This window comes from Hyperolius riggenbachi, chromosome 2 (genome assembly GCF_040937935.1).
Source record: "Hyperolius riggenbachi isolate aHypRig1 chromosome 2, aHypRig1.pri, whole genome shotgun sequence".
Classification (NCBI taxonomy): Eukaryota; Metazoa; Chordata; class Amphibia; order Anura; family Hyperoliidae; genus Hyperolius; species Hyperolius riggenbachi.
Window position 1 is genome coordinate 240634173 of NC_090647.1, and position 24355 is coordinate 240658527.

The following is a 24355-nucleotide window of genomic DNA, read 5'->3' on the forward strand; positions in this document are numbered from 1 at the left end:
TGAGTTTGATCTTTTGGGTGGGGCTGAGCAGATTTCATCCAAAGTGAATGTATACACTTCACCTTTTAAGATAATTGCCACTACTCAACACCGTTCTGTGTATATGCATTGGGCAGAACTTTCACTAAATTATAAAACAAAACAAAAAAAAACAAACAAAAAAAAAAAACTTCAGCGGCATGCTCTATGCAGGCACCCATTGTTTCTGACTCTGTGCTGCAGAAGCAGGGCTGTGGAGTCGGTCCAAAAATCCTCCGACTCCTCAGTTTAGGATTCCTCCGACTCCGACTCCACGACTCCGACTCCTCTAATTTGCATATTACAATTTTGTTGATTAAAAGTATGTAACATGAAATTCGTCTCTTAACTGCCAACGCTTAGGAATTTTAAAAGACAACTGAAGTGAGAAGGATATGTAGACTACTATATGTATTCCCTTTAGACTAAAACTAGTCCTTGGTAAGAGTACTTGTAAAAGGTACAAACCGGAACAAAGAACATCTATCAGGCCCTAGGCAATGTAAGTGTGGGTACATGTAAGAATGATGTGCAGGTACTCTGCAGGGGAATGAGGAGATTGTAAACAGACAACACCTCTGTATTCAATGTGCACAGCATTCTCAGTGGATTCCCTGCAGCTCTGTGGGGAGTGCATATGTAGAGTATAGTACTACTGTGTAACAAAGTAAACCTGAGACAGATGAAAATAAAGTTTTATACATACCTGGGGCTTCCTCCAGCCGCCTTCAGGATAATCAGTCCCTAGTTGTCCTCCTCCACCACCTGGATCTTCTGCTATGAGTCCAGGTACTTGAGTCAGTCAAGCGTAGTGCGCATGCACACACTCCGCCACCTGGAGCATACTACACCTGTGCAGCACTATTGCGCAGGTGCAGAATGTTCCTGGCTGTGGGAGCGGGGTGCGGCCGGACAGCGCTGACTGGCTGAATTACCAGGATTCATAGCAGAAGATCCGGGTGGTGGAGGACAGTGAGGGACTGATTAGCCTGAAGGGGGCTGGAGGAAGCCCCAGGTATGTATAAAACTTTACTTTTCATCCGTCTCAGTTACCCTTTAATTTGTAGTCACCAAACCAAATTTTAATAACATATCAAATTATTTGATTTTATCAGCAAAGGGAGTGCATACATTTGCATAAATCAGCATCAATGCAGAATTATTTCCATCTCGTTGACCATCTCTATTAGTGACATAGCTACACATCAGGCTTTATTCTTACAGCATAGATGTTATTTAGTATATATAAGAGATTCCTGTGTACACATCATATATACAGTCACAATCAGATATGTATATCTGACCTTAAAAATACGGGGACTGCTTTATTGAAGCAGCACAAGTAACTAATTTTGATTGGTTTATTTCATTTTTGTGGACTAAGCACAGCTATTACTGTATATATACTGTATATATACATTATTTTTAATGACTATTATCTGAGAAATAGAACATTTTATCATATTTTCTATTTTAATTACAGTTACAAATTCATTAGGAGTCGGAGTCGGTGCATTTTTTCCCGACTCCGACTCCGACTCCAGGCACCCAAAATTGCCCGACTCCACGACTCCGACTCCACGACTCCGACTCCACAGCCCTGTGCAGAAGCGCTGGTTGAAGTACCCATAGTGTTGTGCTTCCCCTGCCACTGCAATGCATACTGATAGATGTAGTTCATTAATGTTGTTACATCTCTTGGCCAGGAGATGTAATCACATTAATGAACTATATCTCCCGGCATGCATTGCGGCAGCTGGAGACCCGTCACATCACCGTGGGTACTTCAACCTGCGGTACAGGGGCAGAGAAAATGGAGTCCTGCATATAGACAGGAGGCTTGGGAGCAGCTCCTCATAGGTAAGTGAATGCTCACTGGCCATGCACTATCGAATTATCACTTAATTGTGCTTTCGATCAATACAACAATTGATTATTTTACTATCAACTAAAGATCAACATTGCAGATCAATCTTCCAATCCATATTTAGCCTTTAATGTGGAAAAAAAAGTACCCTGTCACAGGAGCCCTAGTGGTCAGACCGCAAATGGCCTTCCGAACGGTGCCAGCGCACGGATCGTGCGAACTCTGGTCGCAGTCAATGCGCAGGAACCGTTGGGAATTGGCCACAGACAAACCAGAAGGGAGCCTGTGAGGTACAGTAATTACAACTTTAAACACTAGTTCCGGGTATCTGCCACCACCTCTGTTACCATGGGACAGAGGAGCCCGTTAACTGTCTGAGCCTAGATCTACAAATAAAAACGGTTAAAACACGCTGTATTCTGTCTAGCCAACAACAAACAATAGTAGCGTCTCTTCAGAGACCTGGGATCAGTTCTGTGTGTGCTGAATAGGGTAGCTAGAACAACTGACGATAGCGTCGGTTTATTGAAAGCAATATAAATAATTAATATATACAGACAATTATTAAAATAAACAATTATTAAAACAGTAATAGCCAGTATGAAAAATAAAAGGGAGAAAAAATACTTAGTTCCTGGAAAGATGTCCTTTAGTGGGAAAACTTGTAAAGTTCTTGGTTTCAATCAAAGTTCAGAGTTCAGACCAGGTGGATGCCAGCATAGCCTCAAGCTAACACAGATGAGATCAGGATGATGTTTCAGGGTGGAGGACACTGAGTTTGTCTCCTTATGCCCCTGATCCAGTAGGAGGGAGTGAGGGCGGGACCACACACCCCCTTAGAACATGAGATGAGTCCTCCCCTTGTCCTGGGGACCAGAAATCATGTCTTAACCATATATGGGCTCTATCTCACAGAACCGTACAGGTCAGGGCAGATTTACTAATATTTTCAGGTCTGCCTCGATTTACCCAGCAGCCTGATACCAAACATGAGGGGTGGGACCCCTGTGGTATCATCAGGGCACTTTAAAACTGCCTAACTGGCAATCTTTACCTCAGAATGTAATGAAATTTCTTCAGAACCAGCACCAGATAGGGCCAAGCATGCTCTTGTTAGTTTGGAGGGTCTGCCAGCCTGGCAACACGGAAAATATGACACATATAGCAGTTTATGGAATATGAGATACCTCTGGGATTTATAGCAGGTCATTCCTAGGTGACGTTTCTTTTGAAGCTTGCGGCCGCAAGCTAAGTGTCAGCTCCCCTGCTGGGAGGAGAGCCAGAATGTCTGATTTTTTTTTTTTTCCCCCCAACTAGATTTCTTCTGTCATGGTGTTTATCAACTATATCTGATGGATGGGCCATCAGCACAGCTTGAAGCCAGGGACACTCGGCAGCAGGCTAGTGTCCTTTTGGTGGAAGGAGGGAAAGAGAAAAGAAAGAAAAAAAAAAAAAACCCCAGGAATGTCATTTCTGATTCCTGTAATGGCTGCACAAATTTAGCCAGAAAGCGATAAGAAATTGGACTGCGTGGATCCTTCCAATTCGCCCACGTTTCTCACGGCTGTTCCGTGACACCCTTGGGGGAAGCCTATGAATCCTAAAGAGGCTTCCCTCATCCTTCTCGGCACCCCGTTCCAGCGCTTGTCGGTTGTGTGCACGTGCGGAGACCCATAACATTCCTGTGACGTGCCTTTCTGCAGGTGCACTTGCGGCTTTCCGTTTGGACTCCAGCAGAAATACCTGAACCTAATTGGGTCTGCTCTACTGCGTGAGTCGCGTCACAGGCTGGTTATGGTTGTGGACAGTTCGGAGGTCTTTGCGCTGGATCTGGCTAAGGAGGACTGTGGTAGCCTCTTTAGGATCCAGAGGCTTCCCCCTCACGAGATAAGTACCCCCTAGTGGCACTTTTTTTTTTTTTATTACAGGTTTACTTTAATCTAGATTGCAAATGTTTAAATCCACTTCAATTCACAATCGATCAGACATTTTGTCTGATCGAATGTCTAATTGGGCAAAAAATTGCACAATGTATTGCTACCTTAAGGGCTAGTTCACACTAGGTCCAAAAACGTATCCATGGCTCTGTTTTTAAAACCTGATTAAAACTGGAGCCACGGATAGCAATGTTAAAAATAGCAGCCGTCTTCACCCAAACAAAAAATGGATCAGTCTGCGTTTGTGGGGACCAGTTTTCAACAGTTATTCCCCCCCCCCCCTTCACCTGGGTCCCCCATCCCTGCTACCCCCTCCAGCTACATGCACAGAAATAGTTAAAATGTCCGCAGCGAGCAGGGAAGATTGCCTTCTCTCTACTTCCTCCGCTCACCCCATCACTTCCTGCAATGCCGCCCTCCGAAGTACAGAGGGCGACATTGCAGGAAGTGACGCGGCGAGCGAAGGAAGTAGAGAGAAGGTAATCTTCCCTGCTCACTGTGGACATTTATATTTTAACAGTTTCTGCGCAAGTAGATGGAGGAGGAGTGGGGACGGGGGACCCAGATGAGGGGTGGGGGGGAGAAATGACCCCGCTGCCACCCCTTTCCTGGCTGCTTTCCCCATCCGTTGGTAGCATGGATCCGTTTGTGTTCAGATTTGCAAGGATCACGGACTGCAGGCTCTGCCCTGCAACCGTGCCTAGTGTGGACCCAACCGAACTCTACCCTGTGCTGCAGGATCTTCATCTAATCTGGTACTGGGAAGTGAGGAAATGGCTTTTCAATTGGGAGACAGCAGTAAAAAATCTCCACGTTTTGAACCCTTGAATTAAGCTTTAAACAGATGCTGGGGCATGCCATTTCGTGGTTTGAAAGTGTGGTGTACTGATGACTTTAGATGAAAATGAATGAGGGCTCTGCTAACTTTACTGCATAGCTACAAACAGCAGTGAGATAGGTGTGTGTGTCCTTCCCAGGCACTTTTAGCCGGGTGTTCCACCTGGCTGTCACCTTCTCGCATCCTCCCCCTTCTATGCTGTAAGCACAGGTGCATCAGCCCTGAATTCACCATACCTCCTCCAACCCCACCCGGATACTCTTTCATGCCTCCCGGCTGGAAAACAATTCTGGGGAGAACACTAGGTTCACAGTATAAAGCTTACCACCCCTCTGATGAATAGCAGAGTTTCACAGGAAAACAAAAAAATAGGGTTTAGAGGTCCATGAGTAATAATTCAAGGATTGTAACTTGTAATTACAATAATAGAAAGATATGACAAGCTGCTTTTTCAGAGGCAAATAGTTGCAGTTCAGATGTCAAAACATGAGGTAGGTAAAAACATCTATAATGCCAAAAAACGAAAAGTATCATCCATAAACACATCAGTATTTTCTTACTGTTGTATTCATCATGCAAAAACATTCACCATATAGTATTTACCAATGTCTTATAAATATGTCGGATCATCATCTGCTAGAGGAAAAACACAAGGTAGCAATGTAAGACTGCTTATCAGGTGACGTTAAGTTTAACCACTTGCCGACCGCCCCCAGCTGATGGGCGGCGGCAAAGACTGGGCCTAAACGACCGTAGCACGCCCATCGGCGGAGGCTGCGGCAGGCATGGTTATGCGGCGATCTCGTCATTCGTGACGCGATCAGCCACTGGCGACTGGCTCCGCCCCCCTCGCGCTGTAACCGGCCGTTCGGAAGCGCCGGCGGGTTACTAGCACCCGGATCGCCGCTGACACAGAGTATAATAGGCTTTGTAATGTATACAAAGCCTATTATACAGGCTGCCTCCTGCCCTGGTGGTCCCAGTGTCCAAGGGACCACCAGGGCAGGCTGCAGCCACCCTAGTCTGCACCCAAGCACACTGATCTCCCCCCCCTGCCACCTGATCGCCCACAGGACCCCTCAGGCCCACCCCCCAGACCACTGTTAGCACCCAATCACCCATCAATCACTCCCTGTCACTTTCTGTCAACGCTATTTTTTTTAACCCTAAACTGCCCCCTGCTCCCTGCTGATCACCCCCCCCCACCCCTCAGATTCTCCCCAGACACCCTCCCCCCCCCCCCCCCCCCTGTGTACTGTATGCCTCTATATCCCCTGTAATAACCCACTGATCATCTGTCAATCACCCATCAATCACCCCCTGTCACTACCACCCATCAATCAGCCCCTAACCTGCCCCTTGCGGGCAATCTGATCACCCACCCACACCATCAGATTGCCCCAGACCTACCCTCAGATCACCTCCAAAGTGCATTGTTTACATCTGTTCTGCCATCTAATCACCCATCAATCAGCCCCTGTCACTGATTCCCATCAGATTAGACCCCTATCTGCCCCTAGGGCACCCAATCACCCGCCCACACCCTCAGAACGCCCTCAGACTCCAGCCCTGATCACCTCACCCATGCATTGCTTGCATCTATTTCCCCCCTCTAATCACACCTTGAGATACCCATCAATCTCCTCCTGTCACACCCTAGCACACCTACCCATCAGATCAGGCCCTAATTTGCCCCATGTCGGCCCTTGATCACTCGGCCAAACCCTCAGACCCCCTTCCGATCACCTCCCCAGTGCATTGATTGCATCTATTTTTCCCTCTAACCACCCCCTGAGACACCCATCAATCACCTCCTGTCACCCCCCTAGCACTCCTAACTATCAGATCAGGCCCAATACAACCTGTCATCTAAGAGGCCACCCTGCTTATGACCGGTTCCACAAAATTTGCCCCCTCATAGACCACCTGTCATCAAAATTTGCAGATGCTTATACCCCTGAACAGTCATTTGTAGACATTTGGTTTCCAGACTACTCATGGTTTTGGGCCTGTAAAATGCCAGGGCGGTATAGGAACCCCACAAGTGACCCCATTTTAGAAAAGACACCCCAAGGTATTCTGTTAGGTGTATGATGAGTTCATAGAAGATTTTATTTTTTGTCAACAGTTAGCGGAAATTGATTTTTATTGTTTTTTTCACAAAGTGTCATTTTTCACTAACTTGTGACAAAAAATAAAATCTTCTATGAACTCACCATACACCTAACGGAATACCTAGGGGTGTCTTCTTTCTAAAATGGGGTCACTTGTGGGGTTCCTATACTGCCCTGGCATTTTAGGGGCCCTAAACCGTGAGGAGTAGTCTAGAAAACAAATGCCTCAAAATGACCTGTAAATAGGACGTTGGGCCCCTTAGCGCACCTAGGCTGCAAAAAAGTGTCACACATGTGGTATCGCCGTACTCAGGAGAAGTAGTGTAATGTGGTTTGTGGTGTATTTTTACACATACCCATGCTGGGTGGGAGAAATCTCTCTGTAAATGGACAATTGTGTTTAAAAAAAATCGAAAATGTGTCATTTACAGAGATATTTCTCCCACCCAGCATGGTTATATGTAAAAATACACCACAAAACCCATTATACTACTTCTGAGTATGGCGATACCACATGTGACACTTTTTTGCACCCTAACTGCGCTAAGGGGCCCAAAGTCCAATGAGTACCTTTAGGCTTTACTGGGGTGCTTACAATTAGGCACCCCCCAAAATGCCAGGACAGTGAACACACCCCACAAATGACCCCATTTTGGAAAGTAGACACTTCAAGGTATTCAGAGAGGAGACATAGTGAGTACGTGGCAGATTTCATTTTTTTTTTTTGCCGCAAGTTAGAAGAAATAGAAAAAATCTATAGAACTGCAGCTTTGCATTGCTTGATTCAGTGCAACGCTATGGGCCCATCGATCTGCCACGGCCCCGACCTCCTGCCGATCAATTCAGAGTGATCGAATCTGCTGGGAATCTAAAAAAAATGCCATGTGTATGGCCATCTTTAGATGCCAGTGTGTTTTACATATGTGACATGAGAAAACACAGGGTACAATGCTTTTATGAGAAATAATTGTCTGAATAGATTTTATCTACCGGTAAGTCGCTAATGTGGTGGTCTTTTCTTTCCTAAAGCTGCTTAAATCACCACGGACTCCGATATGAATGGACAACTGGATCTGAGTGGCAAGCTGATTATTAAAGCTCAGCTTGGAGAAGACATCCGCAGGATACCAATTCACAATGAAGACATCACCTATGATGAGCTGGTGCTGATGATGCAGAGAGTGTTCCGGGGGAAGCTCTCCACCAATGATGAAGTCACAATAAAATATAAAGATGAAGGTATATAGATTTTTGAGGTTTTTTTGTTTTGTTTCTTTAGTTATTCTTATTTATATAGCGCTGACATCTTCTGCAGCACTATAGTATTGTCACTAACTGTCCCTCAGACAGACACTACCATAGTCGTATGTCCATCGCAGTCTAGGGTCAAATGTACCCGTATGTTTTGGGGATGTGTGAGAAGAGAGTCCAGAGAGAACCAATGCAGATATGAGCAGAATATACAAAGTCCGTGCAGATGGTGCATCGCCGGCCAAATTCCTTTAGTTCATTTTCAAAGTAAACCAATGCTAGTAGATATATGGTAGATGGTCAATACGATGCAAATCTGTCTTTTCATTTTTTTTTTTCGATTAGATAATTTAGTTCGATTATTCCGTTAGATCGAATATAAAGATTTTTCCAGCATGTCCAATCTGATTTTTCTCTAAAAACGGGATAATCGTTTGAATTTCTTGATCGAAAAAAAAAAAGAATATATTTTTAAATTTCATTCAATTCGATCATTTAGATCGAATAAACGGGATAATCAAACGTTTTTATTGTACCATGTATGGCCACCATAACATTGATGTGTAACTGAAAAGCGGACACAACTGCTTCAGTGGGCTCAAGCCCGCAGGCCTCGTTCACATCGTACGCGTTTCTGTGCGCATTTGGAAACTCCTATGCCGTGACACGCAAGAACGGCAGAAGGGTATAGACAGTCTTTTTGACATTCACATCTACTGCGCTGCACAGCAGTACAATGCGCTATGATGCACTTGCGTACTGCTGCCTGCATTTTGCCCACAAGCGCAGAGCTGACCCATCACTGTCAATGGATGGGATCAGCAGTGCAGCGGGTAGTGGCGCAGATGGCGTGCGATCATCTGCATTGCATTCTGATCGCACACCCATCTGCGCTAGTAGATGTGAACGAGGCCTTAGTGTTGATGTTGATACAGCCAGATTCCAGGTTTTTCTTTGGCTCATGAAGCAGTACTGAAGCAACCCTAAAATAAAATAAAAAAAAAGTTAAGGTACTCGTCTATGTAGAAGGCAGGCTCTGGAGCCTATAGAGACTTCCCAGGCCTCTCTCCATGCCCTCAGTCCACTGCTGCCCCCATTGAAATCATGAACTTTTGGGACTCCTTGGGAGGCTTTATAAGCACTCTTCCTCCATTGCTTCCAAATACTGCCACATCCCTGCTGAACATGCGCAAGCCCAGACTCGAGAGTGCACTGTACAGATCCGCTTGTCTTCAGAAGTAACAGGGATGCGGGTGCTTCCGGAGCCTTCATGAGAGTTCCTCATATATGACCAGCTCAAACTTGATGGATAGAGAAGTGCTTCAGTATTGCTTTATGGTTCAAACCATAGATTAAACTCAGCAGAGGTGGACACTATAAGCTTGCCTCTATGAGTCTATTGTGTGTACGCCAGACCCTAACCCTGCCTAATGCGTTAGCAAGAGATCCAGCTTCCTGGATCATCTTGGCCAAACACCGCCTGACTGTATTGTTCTCCTTCCTTACGCCTCCTGCTCCATTGTGCGTAGCTCATTTGTCCCTACGCCCCCTCTATAGTAACATAGAATGGTCTGTTCAGCATCAGTATAAAACTGTTGCCTGTGGGATCGCTTTCCAATCCCTGCTTGGCTACAGTGATGGCATGCCTGTAACACACACTCACTGCTATTTCTCATGGCTTTCAAATCCCTAATTTCACTCTGGACCTCACAGTAGGTGTACAGGTTACAGAAAAATTGGGAAAGAAGGTAATTAAAGTGCACTGCACAGGAATAGAAGGCAGCAGAGCCACATACTTTTTATGTCTGTACAGACAGTTTAGACGGAGTTATCCTGGCTAAACACCACAGTGTGTACCAGAGCCTGGACAAGGTCCTCCAGCACCCAAGGCTGAGACACCAAAGTGCACGCCTCTATCCCTCCCACCCCAGTTGTCACACACTAATTGCTATTGGACTAAGCACCCCAGAGCCCCAACCCCCCAATACCTTAATCTCTAGTGATCTGGCTTGCAGTCACAGCCATGTATCCTCTTTTCTTATTTCTCTCTGCTTCAAACACCATAGGGGAATGATAGCTGAGTGAGTTGTGTGCCCCCTCCTACACTGCGCCCTGAGGCTGGAGCCTCTCTATTGCCTCTGCCTGGCTCTGGTGTGTACAGTGTATGCCTGGCCATGAGATGGATTTTGCTTTACAGATTGTTGTACATCCCTGCTAATATCTTAATAGAGCATAAATCAAGTATATTGTTGATTAGGGCCCCATTTTATTATCTCTAATTTGGGTTAAAATAGTAGAAGCAGTAGAGTGTTGTAACGTGTTGGCCATCAGTAATATCAATATTTTTTTAATCAGGATGATACAGTTTTTTTGGGTTACTTGGAAATAAATGAGTAAGCTTTCGGCTACTAAGCCTTCTTCACACTTTGTTCCTGCATTTATTCCTGTATACAGGAATAATGTCTGAAGAAGGCTTATTAGCCGAAAGCTTACTCCTTTACTTCTAAGTTGGCCAATAAATGCTATATCATCCTGATTCAAAACTTCCTGGGTTAAATAGCATAAGTCCATCACAACTTAAAGTTTGCTATTTCTTTTCTGCATGCCTGGTTGAGATGTGTTTACTATTAAATGTTTAAACACATTCTGCAAATACAGTTTGAGTCAACAGGCCAGCCAGCAATTGATGGTTTGCCACATCATCATGCTGCGTGGAAAAGTAAACTGTACAGTTGATAAATGTGCCACAAGGTGGTGCTAGTGTCAGCAGGATGTGTATTTAGAATCTTAAACAGTTTGCAGTGTCTGGTATAAATGGTGTTCAACGAATGTGCTTTTAAACATTTTTTATAATTTTAGGTTGCAAATTGCTTTACTTGATGACTTTTTTTTTTAAGCAAATGTTTGCAATCTTTTTGTAAATATTGGTAACATTTGTTAATTCAAGATCTCTAGTTTAAACTCGGAAGAATTGCTCAGATAACTGTACAGCCTCAGTGACAAGCTCTATATGTATAGTTTATAACAGTCTTTCAAAGTTATTAGGCGTAAACAAAGGAATAAAGTGTCTAGAAAGGAATTGCAATAACCAATATAAGTTGGGGAATACTTATCGTTAAACCCCGTCCCTAGACACTGATCTAAAAATCCTTTCTTAAAAGTTTTTGGTCTCATGACCAGAAGTAGCTGAGTTGCTCAGGTTAGGGTTGTATCATCCTGCTTTTTATAATGGAAGGGGGCAGGCAGAGACTGAATGTCACTATGAAGTTTGCAGCCTTTAGTAGCCACAGCGTTTGTGCAGGAGGTGACCAGTGTCTTTGTTCTTCACAAGTCATTTATCTGACATCAACTCCAGAAGCTTCACACAAAACCAACCTCTCCAACTAAGTTCCTATTCTAATATAGGAAAACATTTGTGCTTGCTGTGGGGTTTTAATGCTTAGTATATATATATTTTTTTTTTTAATGCTCCGATACAGAAGGTATTCCTGTCATTTGTCTTTAGATAGAGCACAGTACAACTTCTAGTCTGGTCGCTTTAGGTATGTGATATAAGTGCTAAACAAACCATTTATTTTTGGGGGGAGTTAAAGGTTCACAGCCACTGTAGTACAGCATTCTCACAGCTATTCAACCTCTTGCGACCCTTGATGATTAAAATATATGCCCTGTATGTGTCCTGTTCTTGCCAGGGTGTAGATTTCAACCAACCCCGTGCGCCACTCCTTGCTGTTCCCGCCACTGCCCGCATCGTTGCACCCGCTTGCTCTGCTGTCACACTGAAAGCAGAGCTTCCATGTATCAGTCAGAAGCCAATTTCCTGACCCCATGATTAGCCAATTACAGCTGTCACTGCTCTTAAAAGGGCACTGAGGGCTCTGGTCTTAGTGTCTAGAGCTTTTGGGTCCACAAGGGGTGAAATTATTCTTGCGTGTTTGTGGTTTTGTTTTCTTTATTTGAAGTTGCTTTGCTTTATTTTACAGATGGAGACCTTATAACTATATTTGACAGTTCTGATTTATCATTTGCCATACAATGCAGCAGAATATTGAAGCTTACCTTATTTGGTAAGTACATAATTAACAATGTTGTCAGCATTGCGGTTTGCACTGTGTAAAGTTTCCAAGGTTCAGCTTTCTTTACAGGGATTATGTACACAGATGAAATAAGGCTGTAATGATAAAATGCATTTATAGACCTCATTCACAGGCTACTAAATGAGTAGTTATGCCTGAGAATATAAAGCAAGGTATACACACTTGCTTTCATTACTCAAAACAGTCATTTACACGTTTTTCAGGTTACAAGCTTGTGTACAGCTTCCCCTTTTGCATAATATTTGGCTGAACACTACTGCATTCTTGCAGTGCCATTTGTAATTAATAAAAACTCCTTCCCTCTCCATAAGACGGGAGAGGCTGCTCTGCTAAGAGCCAATCAAAGTGTCTGTATAAAGACCATTGGTAAAATGCTCCAAAGAACACTAATGCGTGAGTATTTTGGTCTACAAAACTCTGCGCATATGCAACTTAACCACCCTGGTGTTCAATTTCCCCAGGATTTCCGTGCAAAAAGTGTTTCAATTAATTTCCAATAATTTTCAACCATTTTTTTTTCTGCAATCAATTTTTTTTTATTTTTTATATTGAATGCAATACAGGTTATTGTATTGAATTCAATAAAAAAGTGTTTGCAGCAAGATGTTGATGACGCTGTGTGATCCTGGTGTCATCAACGCCAATCGGTGGGGGACATTTCATCGCCGAGGGAGAAGCAAAATCCGCCAAGGGACATGGAAGAAGGCACTGGGTAAGCAATCAGAGGTACGCGACGAGGGATCAGCATGCCAATGGTGAGTATAAGACCCAGATGTGTAGCCAGGTTTATAGGTAGCCATATAGGTAGCCAGGTTTTAGGTAGCCAGATGTATAGGGAGCCAGATGTAAGGGTAGTCAGGTGTATAGCCAGATGTATAGGGAGCCAGATGTAAAGGTAGCCAGGTGTATAGCCAGATGTAAGGGTAGCCAGGTATATAGCCAGATGTAAGGGTAGTCAGGTGTGTAGCCAGATGTATAGGGAGCTAGATGTAAGGGTAGTCAGGTGTGTAGCCAGTTATTGGTAGCCAGGTGTGTAGCCAGTTATAGGTAGCCAGATGTGCCGTCGTCCCCCTCCCGATTCCCTGCCCCCGTCTGAAGCCCCTCTATGGGGGGCTCCCCCTCTATGCGGTGGGCGGGGGGGGGTTCCTTCTATGTGGCGGGGGGGTCCTTTCTGTATGGGAGTTTTCCCCCTTCTGTGCGGTCTGGTGTCCCCTTCTATGCTGGCGGGCTGTGGGTGGCCTCTCTCCCTCCCTCGTACCAGCTCCCTCCCGATCCCCTCTTCTTCAAACCCCTCCCCAATCTGAAGCCCTTTGAGGTCTACTCACCCGAGGGCTCTCTCCAGCGGCGGCAGCAGCACTTCCTCCATCGCCGAAGTCTCGTTCTCTGTGTAGTTACAGTACGAGGCTTGGTCATGTCACCAAGCCTCGTTCTCTAACTACACAGACCGGGACTTTGGAGATGGAGGAGGAAGTGCTGCTGCTGCTGCCGCCGCTGGAGAGGGCCCTCAGGTGAGTAGACCTCAAAGGGCTTCAGATCGGGATGGGGGGGGGGGGGTTTGAAGAGGGGATCGGGGGAGAGGCCACCCACAGCCCGCCCGCATAGAGGGGGGAGTCCCCGCCCGGCCACCAGCCCGTACAGAAGGGACCCCACCGCATAGAGGGGGGGAACCCCGCCCGGCCACCAGCCCGTACAGAAGGGGGGACAACTGCCATACAGAAAGGGACCCCCCGCCGCATAGAAGGGGGAGCCCCCGCCAGCCCTGCAACTCTGCCCCGCTGATCCGCTGCCCAGAAATTCCCCAGGGATGCTAGTTCTGCACACTGGGGGTAGCACAGATCGCTACCCGCAGCGTGCAGTCAGGCATCCAGCCATCCTGGGGGAATCCCTCTGATGAGGGAAAAGTGAAGCCGGCGGGGCAGACAAACAGGAAATCTCCCTTGCAGTATTGACGAGCTCAGCTCGTCAATACCTCTTTCAGCATGTTTCTGCTGGACGAGCCAGGCTCGTCAATACCGCCAGGAAGGCTACGGTAACACAAGACTCGCAGCAGTTTCCAGTATCGAGTGAAAACTGTTGTATTTCATGATTGATTTCAGCCTACCCAATCTGAAACCTGTACAAATCTTTTGCTGTGATTAGAGCTGCCCTTTCATTAGGTCTGTTTGTCAGCTGGCGTTATGGTTTCCCTTATGTTTTACCAAAGGTTCTAAATACTCCGCTTTTTCATTTTGCGTTCTTGCAATATTTGGGGGAGGGAGTGGTGAGAATTGATGTTAGCATATCCGATTTTGTTTCTCTGTAGTTCATACGAATCCTGTTCTGTTATCCAGGATATGGATAGCCATTTACAGTTACTTTATGGAAACCTAATTTGTTTGTGTGCAACATATTTAAAGGGACACTGTAGGGTGTCGAGGGAAAATGAGTTGAACTTACCCAGGGCTTCTAATGGTCCCCCGCAGACATCCTGTGCCCGCGCAGCCACTCACTAATGCTCCGGCCCTGCCTCCGGTTCACTTCTGGAATTTCAGACTTTAAAGTCTGAAAACCACTGCGCTTGCGTTGCCGTGTCCTTGATCCCGCTGATGTCACCAGGAGCATACTGTGCAGGCCCAGTATGGTCTGTGCAGTACACTCCTGGTGACATCAGCAGGAGCGAGGACACGGCAACGCAGGCATAGTGGTTTTCAGACTTTAAAGTCTGAAATTCCAGAAGTGAACCGGAGGCGAGGTCAGAGCATCAGTGAGTGGCTGCGTGGACACAGGATGTCTGTGGGGGACCGTTAGAAGCCCCGGGTAAGTTCAACTCATTTTCCCCCAACCACCCTACAGTATCCCTTTAAGGTTAACAGTTGTTCTAGTACATTTTTATTATCTGTGAGGTTTGTAGGTTGTTTATCATCATTATTGTACTGATGAGATTTTTATCCAGGAACCCTTAAGGACAACTGCGACCTCAGATTTTGGACCATCCAGCCTTGTCACTGTGTGTTTCCTGTAGTGTCAGTGCTAGTGTTCCTAAATGTCGTCTTTTCTCTAGTGCATCCGTTTTGACTTAATTCACAAATCTTTCACTAGATGGCAATAGAGTCTCACTTATTTAAGAACCTAATAGTTTATATTATGTAGTCCCTGATTGTAAAGAGATTATTGAATGAAATATTGAGACTGTGGCCTCTTCATGGAATGCTGTCAACAGCGGTTGCTATAGCAGCACTCTGTTTTAATTCCCTATTTCAGGAAACTGAAATAGCATACAATGCCTATGTTGCTGGATATATGTGCAATTATTTATCTATATTCATCTCTTTCATGATCAGTTTAGCTTGTTAGCAAACCTATGGCTGGTCTATGGCCAGCTATAGCATTCAATGTATTCATATTTTGGAAGAGTTGCTCTATGTGTATCTTTTTCAGTGTTCTCAGTGTATCTGACTGTTGAATTGGAGTGCTGTGTCAAACAAACATGTTTTGTTGTCCTTGTATTCTGGGGTTTTGCAGACTATTTTTTTTTCTACTGCCTCGGTACATTCTGCTCCATATCACAGTCGAGTCTTGGCACCAAAAAGTTTAATTAGATCATCCAGATGCCTCTGCCGTGAAGCCATACTTACGTGTTTTGACTTTGTTTTTGTTAACATATCATTATCTATGTAAGGCTGAACAATGTGATCATCTCGTTTGTTCTTTTTCTCTTATTAACCACTTAAGCCCAACTGGACAAATATATTTGTCCAGTGTTGTTGTGGAGAGTGCACCACCAGTTTGCTACTAAATGAGGCACATGTGGTATCATTTTAACCGTGGCGAGTTGTGGAATCCATTTTGGTGTGTCTAAAACCTGTGAACCACGTCACATGAAAAATAGGTAGGGACAAACTCAATCAAATCTAAAAAGTCATTTTCAGAATTATGATCAAACTTGGGAAAGTTTTAGCAACACTACAAGAGACATATGTGGTATCATTTTAACCGTGATAAGTAGTAGAATAGAGTTTAAAGAGTTTTAGGGCTGAGGCGCATGTCTCCTGTATTTTTTTTAGTCACAAACTGAATCAAAAGAAATTACATTTTTGCATATTTTGTACCAAAATAAAAGACTTGTAAAATGAAAACAAAGTCACAGAATATGAAAGAAACAACATATATTGTTACTTTAGGAACCTGGCTTTTTAAATATGTATGCCATAAGGGTATATTACTATTATTTTTCAAAATAAGGCCTTGTAATCATTGACAGTGTACAATGAGAAAGCAAAAAACACAAAACAGAAAAAAGACACCTTTATTTCCAAATACAATATTCTCTCCATACATTGTGCTAGAAACATAATCTAAATGTTGCAATAACCAGGATGGATGAGCAAATAAAATTAGTGGGTTTAACTTATAGTCAGCACTGTTTAATTTAAAGCTATAATGGATGTAAATGGAGAAATAGATTTTTTTCATCTTTTTCCCTTATTTTCCCTTTAAAATGCATAGAAAATAAGATGATTACTAAACAAAATGAACACACACTAAAAGCCGAATTTGTCCTGAAAAAAACAATATATAGATCATTTAGTTGTGATAAGGAGTAATAAAGTTATTGGCAAATGAATGGGAGCAGCGCCTATATGTGAAAATTGCTCTCGGGCTGAAGTGGTTAGACATTGCAGCCAGGCCTTTTGCAAAGGCTGGGGGGAGGGGGAGGTACGTGTAATAGTATATGGCTCACTTATCTACATTGCAACCTTCCCAAGAACGTAGTGTTGAAATCCTGTGTTCGCCTGCTAATCAAGGCTGCACTTTCAGCCTACAAAGTCAGTTGACCAACGCAGTTGCGCACATGTTCCTGGATGCCACACCCCTGTTTTGTGGGTAAACCAAGCATGCCAGCACCATGGAGGTAAGTGAGCCATATATCATATATACTCCTCCAATGACCTCTGCAAGCAGCCTGGCTTGAGTTTCCATTAAAACAATATTTAGCAAAAAATGATGCACCACCCTACTGTATGAATAAACATATTGTTTTAAACCTAGAATATAGTAAGACAACAATATTGATTTAAATGAGTAGATAATGCTTTGAGACCACTGAGGTGGTATTATTTATTGTAAATACTTTATAGTTTGAATTTTTCTTTGTAAAATTGTCATCTACAGTTAATGGACAGCCACGACCATTAGAATCCAGTCAAGTAAAATATCTACGCCGAGAATTAATAGAACTTCGTAACAAAGTAAATCGTCTGCTGGATTGTTTAGAACCGCCTGTGGAACCCGGAATTCCAACCAGCCTTCCAGATGCAGGTAGTCCTTTACTTCTAGAAACCTCTCAATTTGCCATAGCCTGTCTAGAAAAAAAGTATTTATTTTTTTTCCTGTGATAGAATCAGTGGAGGGTCGTGAAGATAAACATACAGCTCCTGACTCCTCAGTTAAGCCGTCCACACAAGTCATGGCTGCAAGCATGTCTGCATTTGATCCACTGAAGAACCCAGATGAAATCAACAAAAATGTCATGTCAGCATTTGGACTGACTGAGGATCAAGTCACTGGTATGTTTTCAGATAGACAACCTAAAGGTACTCTGGCAACAGGTGGTTTGCCCAGTTTGGGTTGCATGACCAGCATCCACAGTATTGGGAAAGTGAGGGAAACCCGTCCACACTCAGGTCTTTGAATGTTCCGTGGGTGGTTCGCTCTCCAAGAAAAATCAGTTGAGAGCTCCAGAGGGTCTCAAAACTGGTCCACCCTCAGGAATGGGGGGTTGGGGAAAATATGGGGATGGAGGAGGCAACCCAATGACAATGGTGTGTGTTTTTCTTTCTTAAAAGTAGGAGGGGTTGTTCATATAAAAACTATATAGCTTTAAAAAGAATAGGTGATTTTACTGGAGACTTTAAAAAGACTGTGTTTCTTGGGTCCCCACACACTTCCTCTGGTCAAGTTATCAGTGTCTTTAAAGGGAAACTTAACTGAACGGGGGGTAAAGAGTTTCACTTACCTGGGGCTATTACCAGCCCCCTGTAGCAGTCCTGTGCCCTCGGCGCCGCTCTGGAATCCTCCCGTCCCCCGCTGTCACTTAGTTTCGTTTTTGACGACTCACCAGTCGGCCGGCCGCCCGCCATGCGTATTATTGGACGCATTCCCTACCGCGTTGACTCATATCTACGCGTGCGGAATGCGGCAATGCGGCACGGTAAGTGAAACTCTTTACCCCCCCCCCCCCGTTCAGTTAAGGTTCCCTTTTAAAGACAGACTGTACTAAGGAGCACCTTTTCTACATCGTCATTGGGACGCCTCCTTATCCCGATGTAAACGTATGCAATTTTGGTTTGGGTTTCTTAGGCTAGGTTCACATGATATGGAGCAGCAGTCACAGCTTATCAGATGTACAGTCTGCTGTGAGAGATTCATCCGTTCTCACCACTCCTTTGTGTACATTGAAGTGGACATGTCATAAGTGGCATTGCTATCTGATGTGACAATCATGCGCTGTTCAGAAACGTTGTGCAAGACACCACTTTGCGTTCCGTCAAAACAGTAGTCATGAACATATTGAACAGATTACACTCCTAACATATAATCCGTCGTTATGTCTGTTTCAGGAAACTTTTTTTCCCATTGTAGTGTGAATCTAGCCTCAACCCAAAAAACAATAATTGTCAAATCAACTAAAATACTTAAAACACATAAACAATTACACAAACATGTTTGTGATTACTCCAGTGTTTTCCCTGGTCATATATCTCCCCTTTGCTACTTCTCCGAAAGCAGCCTTGCATTGCTGTCACCCATTACTGGGATGAGAACAATTACTCCAACCTGCAATGGACATATTTTCACAGCATTATCAGACTGATGCCTTCATTTTACAGAATGAATGCAACTGTGAATTTAAAGGAAACCTGAGATAAGTATCTATACTATACTGCTTTCTTAAGGCCGCTCCTCCCTCGCCATCTCCCCGGGTGACTCCTGTCACCTGCAATTCAAGCCTAAAGCCTGGCTGAGTCACGCTTCAGCGCGCATGTGTGGCCGGGTTAAGCGCGCTCCCCCATCGCGCTCCCGTCTGGGAGCATTCTGCGTCTGCAGCACAGAACGCTCCCAGCCAGGGGATCGCGACTGGCCGGGTTCGCACATGTGCGGCTCGGCCAGGCTTTCGGGCTGAATTGCAGTTGACAGGAGCCACCCGGGCAGACGGCGAGGGACGAGCGGCCTTAAGGGTGTTTAACCTCCCTGGCGGTTAATTTTTTTTGCCAAATTGGCAAAAATCCTTTTTTTTTTTTTTTTTTTTTTTTTTTTTTTTTTTTTTTGTTTCATGTAAAGCTACCAGAGTGGTAGCTACATGAAACACCACTAGAGGGCGCATGTGTCCCTCTAGTGCGATCGTCGCCGGCACTAATAGCAAACAGGGGAGCGCGTATATAACGCGTTCCCCTGTTTGGCTTCTCCTGTCGCCATGGCGACGATCGGGATGACGTCGTGACGTCAGGCGCACCCGATCCAGCCCATAACGTTGCCTGGAACTCATTGGTCCGGGCAGCGCAGGGCTCTGGCGGGGGGGGGCCCTCTTTCGCCACTGCGTGCGGCCGATCGCCGCAGAGCGGCGGCTATCAAGCTGTGCGCGCGGCTAGCGAAGTGCTGGCTGCGCGCACAGCACTTTGAATGGGGCGAATCGCCCCAGTGGAGCCGAAGAAATCCTCCTGCGCGACATAGCCCGAGCTCAGCTCGGGCTTACCGCCAGGGAGGTTAAGGAAGCCCCAGGTAAGTATGGTACCTGAGACTCTTCTCGCCTCCGGTACACTTTAAAGGGAAGCTGAAGTGAGGCTGCCATCTTCAATGTCTAATAAACAATGCAAGTTGCCCAACTTCTGTGCTGATTCACTGCCTCTGATTAGGGGCAGATTAGTACACTCAGTGTAAGCCTGGATTATAACCCAACTGATTTTAAGCAAAGTTTTATAGCGCACATTATGTCGGTTAAAGTTTGCAAACCTAGTGAGGAGAACCAACTCAACATGGTCTTCAGAGTTCAAACAAGCTCATGATTGCTTCAGTCTATTTCCAGAGTGAAGAGGTGTTTCCTGATATCTACACACAGCTTATTTTTGATCAGGCAAACTTGGAAACCATACCCAATTGCTATTGTTATGTACTACCACAGGTGCTGACAGCTGTGCTCCCACTCAGTCCTCAGATCTCTGTTTTGTATGAGGAAAGACTATCCCGATTTATGTCCGACAACTATCAATGCAACTATGCACTTACTAATGAGCACCTGGGCGTAGTTGTATACCATGAGTATGTAATATTGAACAGCTTGTGAAATGAATTATTTGCTGGTTTTGTGCCAAATGATTTTCATGATTTCTGTGTACAGGGCCTCCCAGTGCACCAGCTGAGGAACGATCCAGCACACCGGATAGTATTGCCTCCTCTTCCTCAGCTCATCCGCCAGGGGTTCAGCCTCAGCAACAGCCATACCCAGGATCTCAACAGCCAGGTCAGATGGAAGGTCAGGTCATGTCTTGTACTTGGCATGCCTTTATTTCTGCATAAAAATCATGGGGATTTGCATGTCACTGCCACGTGACTATATATTATTTGCTTGCCATTAGTCTGGTTTACTAACAAATACATTAAAGCAGTGTGCCTCAACCTTGTTGTTAAGGTCCACCAACAGTTCATGTTTTTGTGGAAATCCACTACTAAGACACTAATGACCCCGCCTTTGAATGATGTGGTTTTCTGTGAAACATACTGTTGGTGGGCCTTAAAAGTACCTGAGCACCTTTTCATGTAAACATTTTTAAAACGAACCTGCACCTAAGGGAAGTTCATAAGTGATGTGTGCTGTTTGGGAGGGCAGCATTAAAGGGAACCTTAACTGAGAGGGATATGGATGTTTCCTTTTAAACAATACCAGTTGCCTGGCAGTCCTGCTGATCTCTTTGGCTGCAGTATTGGCTGAATCACACACCTGAAACAGGCAGGTAATCCAGTCTGACTTCAGTCAGAGCACCTGATCTGCATGCTTGTTGAGGGGCTGTGGCTTAAAATAATACCAGTTGCCTGACTCGCCTGCTGATCCTGTGTCTAATACTTTTAAAGGAAAAATCCATATCCTTCTCAGTTTAGGTTCCTTTTAAAATAACTTGATGCTGCTCCGTAGACCGTTTCTATCAGGGCATCCATCATTCAGCTGTCAATGCTGCGGATCAAAGTGCCTGCAATGATCAGTGCGTCCCTGGCCACTGGTGCTTGCCGGGAGATGTGATATCGTCAGCCACTGGTGCATGCTGGGTAATGTAGACATTAATGTCTTTGCATCACCTAGCTGGGAGATGTAGTGACTAAATCTACCAGCATGCGCCAGGACACACACACACACACACACACACACACACACACACACACACACACACACTTACACACACACACACACTTACACACACACACACTTACACACACACACACACTTACACACACACACACACTTACACACACACACACTTACACACACACACACACTTACACACACACACACTTACACTTACACACACACACACACACACACACACACACACACTTACACACACACACACACACTTACACACACACACACTTACACACACACACACTTACACACACACACACTTACACACACACACACTTACACACACACACACTTACACACACACACACTTACACACACACACACTTACACACACACACACCAACAAAATTATGCATGTGTAAATGTGGGTGTATTATAAGAAAATTATACCTGTGTAAGTGTGTGTGTGTGTGTATATATGTTATCGCCCAGTAATGCTGTAAGACCCGATTGCCTAGAAGTACAGATCACATAGGGCAGTGATAGGCAAACTTGGCTCTCCAGCTGTTAAGGAACTACAAGTCCCACAATGCTTTTGCCTTTATGAATCATGACTGTGGTTGTCAGACTCCTGCAGTGCATTGTGGGACTTGTAGTTACTTAAAGGATACCCAATGTGACATGAGATAGACATGGGTATGTACAGTGCCTAGCACGCAAATAACTATGCTGTGTTCTTTCTTTCTCTGTCTGAAAAAGTTAAATATCAGGTTTGTAAATGGCTGACTCAGTCATGACTCCTGTCATGACAGGAAGTGACTACAGTGTGACCCTCATTGATAAGAAATTCCAACTATAAAACACTTTCCTAGCAGAAAATGGCTACTGAGAGCAAGAAAGAGATAAAAAGGGGAATTTCTTATCAGTGAGGGTCATGCTGTAGTCACTTCCTGTCTGAGTCAGGACTGAGTCAGCCACTTACATACCTGATATTTAACTTTCAGGCAGAGAAATAAAAAAGGAACACAGCATTGTCATTTGTGTGCTAGGCACTTTACATACACATGTCTATCTCATCTTGTCACGTTACTTCGGGTATCCTTTAACAGCTGAAGAGCTAAATTTGCCCATCACTGACATAGGGGGTACTTTAAAGAGAAACCGTGACCAAGAATTGAACTTCATCAAATCAATAGCTGATACCCCCTTTTACATGAGAAATCTATTCCTTTTCACAAACTAATCATCAGGGGGCTGTATGGCTGATATTGTGGTGAAACCATTTCCACAGGAAACTGAGGACCATGATCCTGGCAGTTTCCGGTCTGTGAACCTAATTGCATTGTGGGAAATAACCGCTCTTTTACTGTTTACAGCTGTTTCCAACTGCCAAAAAAGCAAGCAGCATCTCCTTCCAGTGACATCCCCTGCCAGCAGTAAAAATGTCACCATGTGATAAATGTCAGAATGTAAATCTGGGAGAGGGAAGATTTTATAATGGGCAAACACTGACTAAATCATTTACACATAATTATTGTAAAAATAATGCACTTTTTTTAATACATTTTCACTGGAGTTCCTCTTTAAGTAGCAAAACGACTATTTTGTGGAGGATCAGTTACAAGTCTCTATAGCTGACCCTCTCCTAATAGCCAATCTGCTACTTTTATATTTGGGTGAGTTAGTATAAGGGAATAGGCGTGGAGAATAGTGTTAAGCAGTAGGCACTAGGAAGGTAGGGCGGTGTTCGATACTAGAGGGGAGGTTAGTGGAAGAATAGGCGCATATGACATTACCGATATTTTAACTCTCATCGGTACCCAGTGTCTAATTCATGAAGCAACTCCGCAATATGTACTTTTCTATTCACGGGATGGTGAAATGCGGGCACTGGACCACTAGACACCAAGGAATACCCAATGGGGAAGTGAGAGGGCCAGTAGATGTTGAGGAAAGCTATATGGTGGAGGAAGGTAGGACCACTAGGTAACTCTGTGGGGGAGTGAGGGCGACCTCTAGACCACTAGAGAAGCAATATGGGGCATGGCATGTTAAAAGTAGCAGCCTGAGTTTTTACCCTAGGTTTATTCTCCAGTCGAAAATTTTTCTGGTGTCTCAAAAAAAAAAAAATAAGTTAGTTTATGATCTGATCGGTTTATATTTTAATGTATACAGTGCATATGTATAATTTCATTTTTATCCTTTAGATTTGCTTTGACTTGGTTGTCCATGCTATGTAGTATAGGTCAGATTTCACTAAACAATGCATGGTGTCCTGTTACTTTTGGATCCCAGCTTGTATTAAATATGCTGTAGTTTATTTTCTTTTTCTAAACAGACCAAGCTTCTTGTCTGGAGAGAGGCTGTCCACTCAGTAGCCGGAAATGTCTCTCTTAACTGTAGACACAGCTTCCCAGTCTTAGCATGTCAGTGGCATGAAAGGATATTTCAGGAAAAGGAAGGTCTGGAAAAATGCAGCAGCCTTTTCTGTGCAGAGATAATCTGTTTGAATGTAGCAGATACACACAGCATGAAGTCTGAAGTGTTTAATGTCACTGACTCCCAGGACAGAATTGGATAGCACTGACCCCCTTTTGTTGCCAGTGAGTATTTGCATGGACAGCCTGTTCTTACAACAGAACATTCAGGAGAATAATTATGAAGATATACAGTAAAATCCCTTTATAGTGCGCTTCAGGGATCTGGCCAAGTAGTTTACTATATCAAGTTTACTTATAACCGAATTGGTCATTTGTATAATCCTAAAAACACATGGGCCCATATGCAATTCAGTTTTTCACCTCCGTTTTCTCCTAGGTGATATTTTCAAACTTGTCAATAAAATGCCTTTTAAACCATCAGCAAGCAAACACCTACTCAAAATTTTTTATAATACTTTTTC

General features: G+C 44.3%; 1 protein-coding gene across 2 annotated transcripts in view; it reads left to right on the plus strand.

Annotated features, from left to right (window-relative positions):
- Positions 1-24355, plus strand: part of TFG (trafficking from ER to golgi regulator) — a 45889-nt gene that overhangs the window by 19130 nt on the left and 2404 nt on the right. Inside the window, exons 2-6 of one of the 2 annotated variants that reach the window (XM_068268393.1) lie at positions 7804-8013; positions 12009-12092; positions 17274-17420; positions 17501-17668; positions 20497-20631. In XM_068268393.1, the coding sequence (XP_068124494.1) occupies positions 7830-8013; positions 12009-12092; positions 17274-17420; positions 17501-17668; positions 20497-20631 (718 nt within the window). In that variant the 5' untranslated portion in view covers positions 7804-7829. The remainder of the gene's footprint in view (positions 1-7803; positions 8014-12008; positions 12093-17273; positions 17421-17500; positions 17669-20496; positions 20632-24355) is intronic. The other variant, XM_068268394.1, reaches the window with a different exon arrangement.